The sequence below is a fragment of the Mustela nivalis genome (genome assembly GCF_964662115.1).
Source record: "Mustela nivalis genome assembly, chromosome: 10".
Lineage (NCBI taxonomy): Eukaryota > Metazoa > Chordata > Mammalia > Carnivora > Mustelidae > Mustela > Mustela nivalis.
The window spans coordinates 37,825,440-37,837,264 of NC_139029.1; the positions used below are offsets into that span (position 1 = coordinate 37,825,440).

At 39.2% G+C, this 11,825-nt stretch overlaps 1 protein-coding gene across 3 annotated transcripts in view; it reads right to left on the reverse strand.

The window, feature by feature from the left end:
* The window catches only part of AGBL4 (AGBL carboxypeptidase 4), a 1,624,959-nt gene extending 1,613,335 nt beyond the window's left edge, over positions 1-11,624 (reverse strand). For all 3 annotated transcript variants that reach the window (XM_082688347.1, XM_082688346.1, XM_082688345.1), the window contains exon 1: positions 11,299-11,624. In XM_082688347.1, the coding sequence (XP_082544473.1) occupies positions 11,299-11,332 (34 nt within the window). In that variant the 5' untranslated portion in view covers positions 11,333-11,624. The remainder of the gene's footprint in view (positions 1-11,298) is intronic.
* Between the last annotated feature and the right edge of the window lie 201 nt (positions 11,625-11,825).

Sequence of the window (11,825 nt, forward strand, 5' to 3'; positions counted from 1 at the left end):
CTACTATCTCTTTAAGGGTGGGGACTAAGCTTCCTCAGCCCTCCTGGCTCTCCCAAAGCTGAGCCCATGTACATTTTAAAGTTCCATGTGATGACCCCACAGTCACAAAAACTCGTGAAATTTGGCCCCTCTGGTTTTCAAAGCCAAATGTTATGGGGATTCATCTTCCCCATGCAGGTTCTCCATCCCTGGGCTATGGTCTGAGGTTCTGTTTCTTTCCCCTCCCTGCATCTGCAGCATCCTTCCCTTCTTTCCTCCTATAGTCCATTTAACTCCAAATCCCATCTCTACCCTTCCAACCTTCTTTCATTTGGACTCTTCTCAATACATAACTCTGGGGAGTCTGCTCTGCCAGCCTTCGGGTTCTTTCCTAGGTTATTTACATTCATATGCATGTTATCTAGTTGTATGCATGGGATGAAGTGAGCTTAGGGTCCTCCTACTCTGCCATCTTCTCCAGATGTCTCCCAAATGAGGTTTTAAATGAGCTTGCTCCATTCCCAATATATTAAATGTTTAAGTCCTATTCAACTAGGACACTTTATAAAATGCCAAAAGTTTCTCCGCTTTCCCCTTCATTTGTGTTAACATTCTCAGCTTCCAATAGCCTAAGTTCAAACATTTAAACCTAAAAATTTATGGATTAAAAATATTTCCACTCATTTAGTACACAAATATTTATTGAATGCCTACCATAGCAAGCATATGTTAATTGCTATTTTAATCCCTACTATTCAACACGAATTTACTCAATAAGTGCACAGAGATGCCTGAGATGAGAAGCTTCATTAACCCCATACTTCTCATTACTGAATTAAGGCAATCAGAAATAAATATGAATTTTTTGTTTCATATGTTTGTCTGAAAATTAAGATATATATTATCTATTCCTCAATAACTCAATAATTAAAGAAAATTTTGAATTATTTTAAGGTCTACTATGTGCCATCCCCTCCCATCAGTAAAGGCATTCATTTTATATTCAGGTTAAATAAACCCAGGAGGCAGAGTGGAGTAGTCTCACCAGTATGGACATAGAGCCAGAGAGACCTGGGTTATAGTTCAAGCTCTATTACTTAAGGGTTGTGCAGTCTTAGCTTCACCACTTAATATTTCTGAACCCCAATTTTCTCATATGTAAAACTGAGATAATTATACCCCCTGCAGTAATTCTGTGAAAATTAAATAAGATATATGTAAAGTGCCTTTTGTCATTTGCAAATAACAAAACAATGGCTTAATGAACTAACTTTGCTTTTTTTTTTTTTTTAAGATTTTATTTATTTATTTGAGAGAGAGAAAGCATAAGCAGGGAGGGGCAGAGGGAGAGGGAGGAAGAATCAGAGGTAGACCCCACACTGAGTGCAGAGCCCAGTGCAGGGCTCAATCCCACAATCGCACAATCATGACGTGAGTCAATACAAAGAGTCAAATGTTCAACCAACTGAGCCACCCAAAATCTCCAGTAAGGTTGCTTTTAAAGGCCATTCCTATAACACCTGGTCATTTATCTCTCTCCATCTTAAGGCAGTATATTATTTACTGAATGGGAATCACGAAATTTACATTACACTTCTGGTTCCTCTCTTCCCTAGTAGTGGGACCCTGGTTAAGTCACTTAACTTCTAACATTCAATATAAAGATAAAAATTCGCACTTCCCTTACCATATGTTCTAATCTTATATATGTCTTTTCTATTTAGGAGAGCAAAAATGGAAAGACTCTGGGCTTTAGAATCAGAAATACCTGGTTTCTAGCCACATAAAAGCCTGAACTAATCACTTAATCTCTCTTAAATACATCTGTACAAACCTGGAGTATTATTTTAGGTCTATTTTGATGTAAAATGAGAAAGTAAACTACTAAGAAGCTAAAAGTATAAGATAAACTGATGACCAAATAATTTAGGAACCAACATTTGCTTTGGACCTGCTCTAGCACAGATGTTATTAGGTCAACCAAAGTATTCCTACTTTGAAGATTTCAGATTCTTCAATGTAACCTCTATTACTAACTGAAATGCAATTCTCTGTTATTAACAAAGATTTCTTAACCTGGGTTTCTAGGATGGACATTACCTCGTAAAATTATTTTCAAATTTTCATGTGAAGGCACACAGCATGCATTTTCAGGAGAAAGAATTCATTGTCTTTTCATAACATACCCAAAGAGATCTATCACCCCAGAAATATTTAAGAACCAATAGAAGGAAAAAAAATAAGAAGAAATACGGTCTTTAGCTCTGTTAATAGATGAAAATACTAGCAATGTTCAGAATAAGCTTCATTTTCTCACCACACAACTTTCCTAGGTGTATGCTGCTCTCTCTGCCCTCCATTCCTCCTCTCTATTCTCAGTTCCTCTGCTTATAACCTTCACTGGGCTAATTTCTTATTATTCAGTACTCAATTCATGTGCCCTTCCAACAAGCTGCTTTACTGAACTACTCTTACCACCACTCCCAGGCTGTCACAGAGAACCATTCTCTAGCCTCAGAATTCTGTGTACCACTCTTTTTATTGACTGGATGGTAATTTTCTAACTCTATTCTTCCTCCACTATGATGGAAGATCCTTGAAGGCAGGACAAAGTTGGACATAATGCATGGTACATAATGAGTATTCAATACAAATTTTTAAAGGTTTTTTTTTGGGGGGGGGGGAGAGAGACCTGTGTGCATGACTGGGTGTGGAGGAAGTGGGGAGGCAGTGGGAAAAGGAGAAAGAATCTTAAGCAGGCTGCAAAACCAGTGCAAAGCCCAATGCAGGACTTTGACTCAATTTCACAGGCAAAATCATGATCTAAGCAAAATCAAGAGTCAGATTCTTAATTGAGTGAGTCACCCAGGCACCTCTCAATACATATTTTTAAATGAATAATTCTAAAAATGAATAACACAGTACACAACACAATGATTTCTTTCATAAAGCCATGACACAGAGATTAATATATTTCAATTAGTGACGCCTAAAATTCCTAAAAAAATGCAGCAAACTATAATTAATGGCAAATTATTTTTCCCATTTCTTCCACCAAAACTCAGAGATTTTGCTCTGTAACATTGCTGAAAGTCATTACATATGAATTTCCAATTCTATATAAAAGATTTTAATCCTAGGGGCATCTGAGTGGCTCAGTTGGCTAAGCATCTGTCTTTGGCTCAGGTCATGATCCTAGGTCCTGGGATTGAGCCCTGCATCAGGCTCTCTGCTCCATGGGGAGCATGATTCTCCCTCTTCTTCTGCCTGCCACTCTGCCTACTTAGGCTCTTACTCTTTCTTTCTCTCTCTCTCTCTCTCTGTCAAAGAGTAAATAAAATCTTTTTTTTTAAAGTTTTTAATCCTATATAAAATTATAGAAGCCTCTTATGTTTGATTGTTTTCCTTCAGTTGACATGCAAGTACATTATTCTGAAAACCTGTTTAGAGACTCAAATAATCACAATAGTTCTTAAAAATATATGACAAATAAAATCATCTTTCTTAGAAATTGCAAAAAAAAATTCCTTTTATGAGTCTCATTAAATAAATACAAAATATAAAAATTATCATATTCCCATATGGTGAGTAACACATCAATGAATTATTGCAAGCTTACACACTTACAATAACATCTTATAATCAGAAAAATCAAATTCAGCTAAGGATGAAACTTTTTCTTAAATCAATACTAAAATTAATACCTATCCCATTGCTGCAATATAACAATTAATAAAAATATTCTAACATCCACATAAGACTGTGCTGTTCTTCATTCCTCAATTTCATAAAATCCCTCTATGAAAAACACATAGCAAGTATCATTCTCAATGAGGAAAAGCTGACAGCCTTCCCTTTGAGATCAGGAACATGACAAGGATGCCCACTCTTGCCACTGTTGTTCAACATAGTACTAGAAGTCCTAGCAGCAGCAATTGGAAAACAAAAAGAAATAAAAGGTGTTCAAATTGGCAAAGAAGTCAAATTCTCTTCACAGATGACGTGATACTTTTTATGGAAAACCCAAAAGACTCCACCCCCAAACTACTAGAACTCATACAGCATTTCAGTAATGTGGCAGGATACAAAACCAATGCACAGAAATCAGTTGCTTTCTTATACACTAACAATGAAAATACAGAAAGGGAAATTAGAGAATCAATTCCATTTACTATAGCACCAAGAACCATAAGATACCTGGGAATAAATCTAACCAAAGAGGTAAAAGATCTGTATTAGAGGAACTACAGAACACTCATGAAAGAAACTGAAGAAGACACAAAAAGATGGAAAAGCATTCCATGCTCATGGATTGGAAGAATAAACACTGTTAAAATGTCTATACTTCCCAGAGCAATCTATACTTTCAATGCCATCCTGATCAAAATTCCACTGGCATTTTTCAAAGTGCTGGAACAAACAACCCTAAAGTTTGTACGGAACCAGAAAAGACCCCAAATTGCTCAGAAAAATGTTGAAAAAGAAAAACAAAACCAGGGGCATCACGTTGCCTGATTTCAAACTTTACTACAAAGCTGTGATCACCAAGACAGCATGGTACTGGCACAAAAACAGACACATAGACCGGTGGAACAGACTAGACAGCCCAGGTATGGACCCACAACAATATGGCCAAATAATCTTCGACAAAGCAATAAAAAATACACAGTGGAAAAAAGACAGTTCTTCAATAAATGGTGCTGGGAAAACTGGACAGCTATGTATAGAAGAATGAAACTTGACCATTCTCTTACACCATACACAAAGACAAACTCAAAATGGATGAAAGACCTCAACGTGAGGCAGGAATCTATCAAAATCCTAGAGGAGAACATAGGCAGTAACCTCTTCGACATCGGCCACAGCAACTTCTTTCAAGACATGTCTCTAAGGCAAAGGAAACAAAAGCGAAAAGCAACTTCTGGGACCTCATCAAGGTCAAAATCTTCTGCACAGCAAAGGAAACAGTCAACAAAACAAAGAGGCACCGCATGGAATGGGAGAAGATATTTGCAAATGATAATACAGACAAAGGGCTGCTATCCGAGATCTATAAGGAACTCCTCAAACTCAACACACACAAAACAGATAATCACATCAATAAATGGGCAGAAGACATGAACAGACACTTCTCCAAAGAAGACATGCAAATGGCTAACAGATACATGAAAAAAATGTTCATCATCATTAGCCCTCAGGGAGATTCAAATCAAAACCACATTGAGATACCACTTTATACCAGTCAGAATGGCCAAAATTAACAAGATAGTAAACAAGTGTTGGAGAGGATGTGGAGAAAGGGGAAACCTCTTACACTATTGGTGGGAATGCAAGCTGGTGCAGCCACTTTGGAAAAGAGTGTGGAGATTCCTTAAGAAATTAAAAACAGAGGAGGGCATGTATTGCATGGATCACTGGGTGTGGTGCATAAACAATGAATTTTGGAACACTGAAAAAAAACTTAATGTAATTTAATTTAATTTAAAAAAGAAATTAAAAATAGAGCTACCCCATGACCCTGCCATTGCACTACTAGGTAATTACCCCAAAGATACAGATGTACTGAAAAGAAGGGCCATCTGTACCCCAATGTTCATAGACCCAAGGGCCACAATCGCCAAACTGTGGAAAGAGCCAAGATGCCCTTCAACAGACAAATGGATAAAGAAGACATGGTCCATACATACAATGGAATATTATGCCTCCGATCATCAGAAAGGAAGAATACCCAACTTCTGTATCAACATGGACAGGACTACAGGAGATTATGCTGAATGAAATAAGCCAAGCAGAGAGAGTCAATTATCATATGGTTTCATGTACTTGTGGAGCATAAGGAATAAAATGGAGGACATTAGGAGAAGGAAAGGAAAAGTGAATTGGGGGAAATCGGAGTGGGGAGATGAACCATGAGAGACTGTGGACTCTGAGAAACAAACCGAGGGTTTTGGAGGGGTGAGGGGAGGGGGTTAGGTGAGCCTGGTAGTAGGTATTAAGGAGGGCAAATATTGCATGGAGCACTGGGTGTGGTGCATAAACAATGAATTTTGGAACACTGAAAAACTAAAATTAAATTAAAAAAAAAAAAAAGGTGCCCCAGTGCCTGAAGGAGGCGGGGGGGGGGGGGGGGGGCAGAGAGAGACTTACTGCTCTTAAATGACCTGAAAATAAAGCTGTGACTTTCTTAAAAATATGTATGCAAAATACTGACATAAATCTGATCTTCTTAATACATACAGTTCTCTGGTATCTCTCATTGAAAGGGACACTGAGCCATGATACTTGAAACTGAAGTCAAATGCAACATTCAGAGCTCCTTAGAAGAAACAAGCATAAAAGCATCAGGGAAACAAAAGGTGTTTTCTGTCCCAAACAAAAGGTATTTTCTGTCCCAATACTGTACTTTTTAGATATTTAATAAAGCTATACTTACTGATGTTACAGAATATAAATAACAAAAAAATAAAGTTTTAAAAATATTTCTAAAAAGGGAAAAAGTTATGTAAATCCATATTCCCTTTTCCACAATTCCAAAATCTGTCAATCTCTAAAAACCAAATGTTTGGTGCCAAAACTAATTTGCTGGCAAACTTAACCTAAATTGACATGAAGCTATTTATAAGTTTTATTCATTCAGTGTGGATGTGCTATTAATGTTGTTTGATTACAAGGTAATTTCCTATACCCCATGGAGATATTATGTAATCATGTTCACATGCTGTATTACTTTTCCACAATCCCAAAAAATAAAATCTGAACTCTGAAATATATTTGCACACAAGGCTGCAAATAAGGGACTGTAGCCCTGGATTTCCTCTTCTCCAAAAGGTGAATTTATTAGTAAGTCTTTAGGGAAAGACATACACACACAGGTGTACACACTCACACACATACATATACTAATTAAGCTATCATTTCTTTGGGGATAGGATGGTGTAAGACATTATGCACTTTCCAAACCTATCTCTTCTAATTCTTACCTGAAAAGTAGATGTTACTATCCTCAATTAGCAAACAGACTTAACTATTTTTCCCAGCTACTAACAGAAGATAGAAAAGATTCTTCTTGTCTCTAGGGCTTTTTAAATTTTCAAGATTCTGTCTATAGATGATTTCACGTACCATGAAGTTTTTTTGTTTTTTGTTTTTTTGTTTTTAAAAAAGACTCAATTTCAGGCACCTGGGTGGCTCAGCGGGTTAAGCCTCTGCCTTCAGCTCAGGTCATGATCTCAGGGTCCTGGGATGGAGTCCCGCATCAGGCTCTCTGCTCAGCAGGGAGCCTGCTTCCCTCTCTCTCTCTCTGCCTGCCTCTCTGCCTATTTGTGATCTCTGTCTGTCAAATAAATAAATAAAATCTTTTAAAAAAAAAAAAGACTCAATTTCACAGAGAAAGTGATCAAGGTACAGGCCATTTTAAGAGACTGCATCATTCTAAAATTTCTGGTCAGTATGGACTTGCACAAAAGTAACAAACGATAATACAGGAAAGCAATTTAAAAGGAAAGCTTTCATTTATGATAATTGGAAAAGAAGGAGAAGAAACAGGGCAATCTAGTTTAAGACTAATACTCCTACATTTAATTAACTATAAGGTTTCTTTTTTATTATTATCCATAGTCAAATTGTTGGAGAAGAAAAATTCTAACATTCTTGTCCTCATTCTTTTTCTTGTCCTCATTTTAAGGTACATTACTTAAAGTTTAAAGAAACTTCCTTTTGCAAACCTGACCTTCTTACAGAGCTATCTGAACACTTGGGGGGGGAATAAGAGTTTAATTGTCCCTTCACACTTTTAAGAAATTTTAAGAAATTTACTCTGTTCAGGTAACAATTCCATGCTCTCCTTTCTTCCGATAGCAAATAAATTAAACCAATGGGGGGAAAAAAACAGAATGTCTTAAATTCATCACTGTATATTTAAAGCTTGCTTTTATATGTAAAGTATAGGTAATACATCTTAATTTTTTATATTTGATGGTTTTTTATAGGTAAAGTACAGGTAATACATCTTAATTTTTTATATTCAAGCTTCAGGAGAACTAAGTAAATAGCATTTATTAGGCAGTTCAGATATATTATCTCTAGTATGCACAATTATCCTGTAAATACCATCCCCATTTTAAAGATGAGGGAACTTTAGAACAGAAAATTTGAATCTAAAGTCCTCATCTAATCAAGTACAGAAACAGGCTTTAAACAAAGATCTGAATCCCAGTTCTTTCCACATCACCTTGCTAACATATGCTTACCTTAGAATAACATTTCCTATGGGGCAAGAATTTTCATCCTGGCTATATTCAATATGTAGTATGTTGCAATACTAACAGAAAACCAAATAATGAATCTGGATGATGCTAAAATAGGCCCCAAAATCCTACAATCTTACACTTACTTGCAGTTATTGAGCAAGTTGCTTAACTTCTCTGTGCCAAAACTTATTCAAATAGTAGAGATAATACTTAAGAATGTAGTAACGATGCTGAAGTAGATTAAAACATACAATGCACTTGGCACAGTATCTGGCATATAATAAACATTCCATAAACATTAGCTATTCCCTACTAACATGAGAAATCACTAGAGGGACATGTTTTGTACCAGGTGACTGTTCCATCTAATCCGAAACAGTCAAACCTACACTGACTTGCAATCTATGACATGATCTGGTGGGAAAGATGATGTATGCCAATCAGTTTTTCTCTCTCGGGAATCTAAATTAAGAAACAAAGACTGCACCCACTAATAGTGATTCAGAAGTTAAATGGTTTGGCTTCTACCTTCACCAATTTTCTCTCATCAATGTTACCAACAATGCTAAATATGTTGCTAAATCTAGTTTCTCAGTCATCCTTTTAATATCATTTGGCAGCATTTAAGCTGTTCAAAACCATTCTTCTCATTCTCTTTGGAAAGCACTAAAATATTGAAGGTATTCAACACTTAATCCCAAGCCTCTGCTCCTCACACTCTACTCTTCCTCTAGGTAATTTCATCTACACTTAGGACTTCAGTAATTATCTTCACGTTGGCTCAGACTTCTCTTACACATTCAACTGCATTGTCAATCCCTCCACTTACTTGGATGGTTAAACAATACCCCTGACTCCCTATGTCCAAAACCAAACATGATCCCCCCTCAAACATAGCCAAGATCCCTTCCAGTGCTCCTTATCCCCATAAGTGCATCACCAATTATCCAGATGCACAAATTAGAAAATTAGAAGTATGCCCTGATACCTCCTTTTCCTTCATCCCCACCTTTCACTAAATCCTATTAATTTTATCTCTTAAATATTTCTCAATTTCTTCTCTCCATCTCCATTGTTACCTTCTAAAAGGTCCACCTATATCCCTCTTGTACCTTTTGTAACTAGCCAGTTATATTTTTCATAATTTTAATCACGTCATGCTCCTTAAAAGCCCTCGATGGCTTCCTATTATTTCTAAGATTTCTGATCAAAATTCATATCATAGTATACAAGGCCTACAAGATCTGTTTCAGTTTCTTTTCTCCTCCTATTGCCCTACACGCAGCCATATTTGTCTCCTTTCATTTCCTTAAACACATCATGTTTCCTCCTACCTTATGGTCTTTGCACATGGTTTCCCTCTGCCTTGACCATTCTTGGTCCTTCTCTTCATTTATTCAATATATCTCAGCTAAAGTATCACTTCCTCAGAGAAAGCTTCTTGAACCCATAGACTTTATCAGGTCATTCAGTTATTCACTTAATAAATATTTAATAATAACCTACTGTATACCATGTATAGTTCTAGACATGTGGGATTGTTAAACATAACAAAAAACCTTGGCTTTCATGGAGCTTATATTCTAATGGAAGAAAATAGGCAAGAAGGAATAAAAATAATAAATGAATTGTACAATATGTATAAATGCAGTAAATCTAGGGGGGATAGGGGGAAGGGGGAAAAAACAGAACAAGAACAAGGTAAGAGAATCACAAGCAGAGAGTTTCCAGTACCTAAATTGGCACCTGACATGTAGCTGGCACTCAATAAATATTTGTTGAGTGGATGAATGAATAAAAAAATGTTATGAGGAACTTAAACTATAAAAAGAATAGAGGAACTACTTGGTGGAAGAAACAGAGATGCCACGAAAGAAAGAGAAATCATGCAGGTCTTGAGAGGTAACAATCTCTTGAATTATCCTTAACAGCTTTATTTGGCTTCTAGTTCCAGTCACTATATGATCTTAACATAAGCACTATCCCCCTTTCCCACCACCAAAGGCTGAATAATTCAAGTGAGTCACTCTTGTAACGAAAATACCTAATCAGGACACATATACAAGTCTGTATACCACTTTCATCATTACCAACAGACATATCCCCAAAGCCACTGCTTTGCTACACACACAGATATCACTTGTCTTAAAGCTTCAGTTCTTTAATCCCAGCCCCTTTCACGTACAAACTCCCTCCTACATGCACAAGACTGAAAATCCTAGCTCTCTTCTATGACCGTGTGAGACACTTGGATCACTACTCTCCAAGCCTAATCAAACTCACATTCCCTCAGGAATAGGACAGTGGGACCCCCTTCCCAATAGTCTTCCTGCACCTTGAAGATTATCTTCCACCCACAGATATGTGGATATACACTCCCTTGTAATTCTGAATGACCTTCAAGAGCACTGATCCCATATACACTCAAACTCAGGTTCCAGCATCGTTTGGAAAGGTTCTTAAGCACTGAGGCTCTGGGTGTCCCCTCAAGCCTCTTGTCTTTATAGGACCCACAGGAAGATCTGGTATAGTTTCTATGTGTTCAGGGGTGACCCTAAGGTACCATACTTCCCCCAAAACACACATAATCGGTGTATACACCCCTTCCGTGGCACTACCTGATATTAAAGTAACAGTCCCCCCACATACACCTGCCTCTGCATTATGAGACCCTCTCCACCAAACCATGCTCCTTTAGGGAGCCCTCTTATGCTCCCACAGGACTGTGTACCCCCTACTCCTTTGATCAGCCTCATTTCAGGTGTCCCCTCGGTACTGGAGTCCTGTGTCTTCCCTGGAGTCCCAGCCCTTTTGGGGCCCACGCTCACTTAGAAGTGTGCACAGTCCCGCATACACCTCTGCCGCTGCCGCCAGGACTCCGCGGTCCATGCCCGCCACTCAGAGCGGTATGCACCTCCCCTGACCCCTGACCCCGAGGTCACAGCCCTAAGGCGCAAATACACAGGAGCGCCTCCTCAGGAGTAGGGCCATGCCCTAATCCCCTCTCCCCTCAGACCCAGGACAGCCATGCTGCCTCAAAGCTTCCCCACGATCGACCGCCCTCACAGACCTGCCTCAGGCGCCGTCTGGCTCCGCTCCGCCATTTTTTGTTGTCCCTCCGCCTCTAAGCCCACGCGAAAATCGCGGGGCAGTGGGGAACTGGCGACAGGATCTGCGGGCTGACAGAGCTCCCTCAGGAAGACGCGGCTCAACGGTTGCCAAGGCAACGGGCGGCCCGCGTGCAGGCGGGTAACGCGAGGCGGCGGGGGAAGAGGGGAGGAGAGGTGGGTGAGCGAGGAGGCGGGCTGGGAGGGAGCGTGCGTCGAAGGCCCCGCCCCCGCCGCGCCGCCACTCTTTGGTCTAGGCGCCTGCGGGGCTGGGACTATGCTGCACCTCTCTCCGCCACCGAGGCACCGCGTCCTGGCAACTGAGCATGCTCAGCCGCCTCTGGTTAGCCAGGACTTGGTCCGCTGGGATGGCGCTCGCCAGCCGCAGAGGGGGGTCCTTCTGCGGACCACAAACCTGGTTGGGCTGGCTTTTCTGTGGTTGGCGCTCAGTTTGAGGGGCCTGAGAGGTTTCTTGATTTCCCAACGCGCC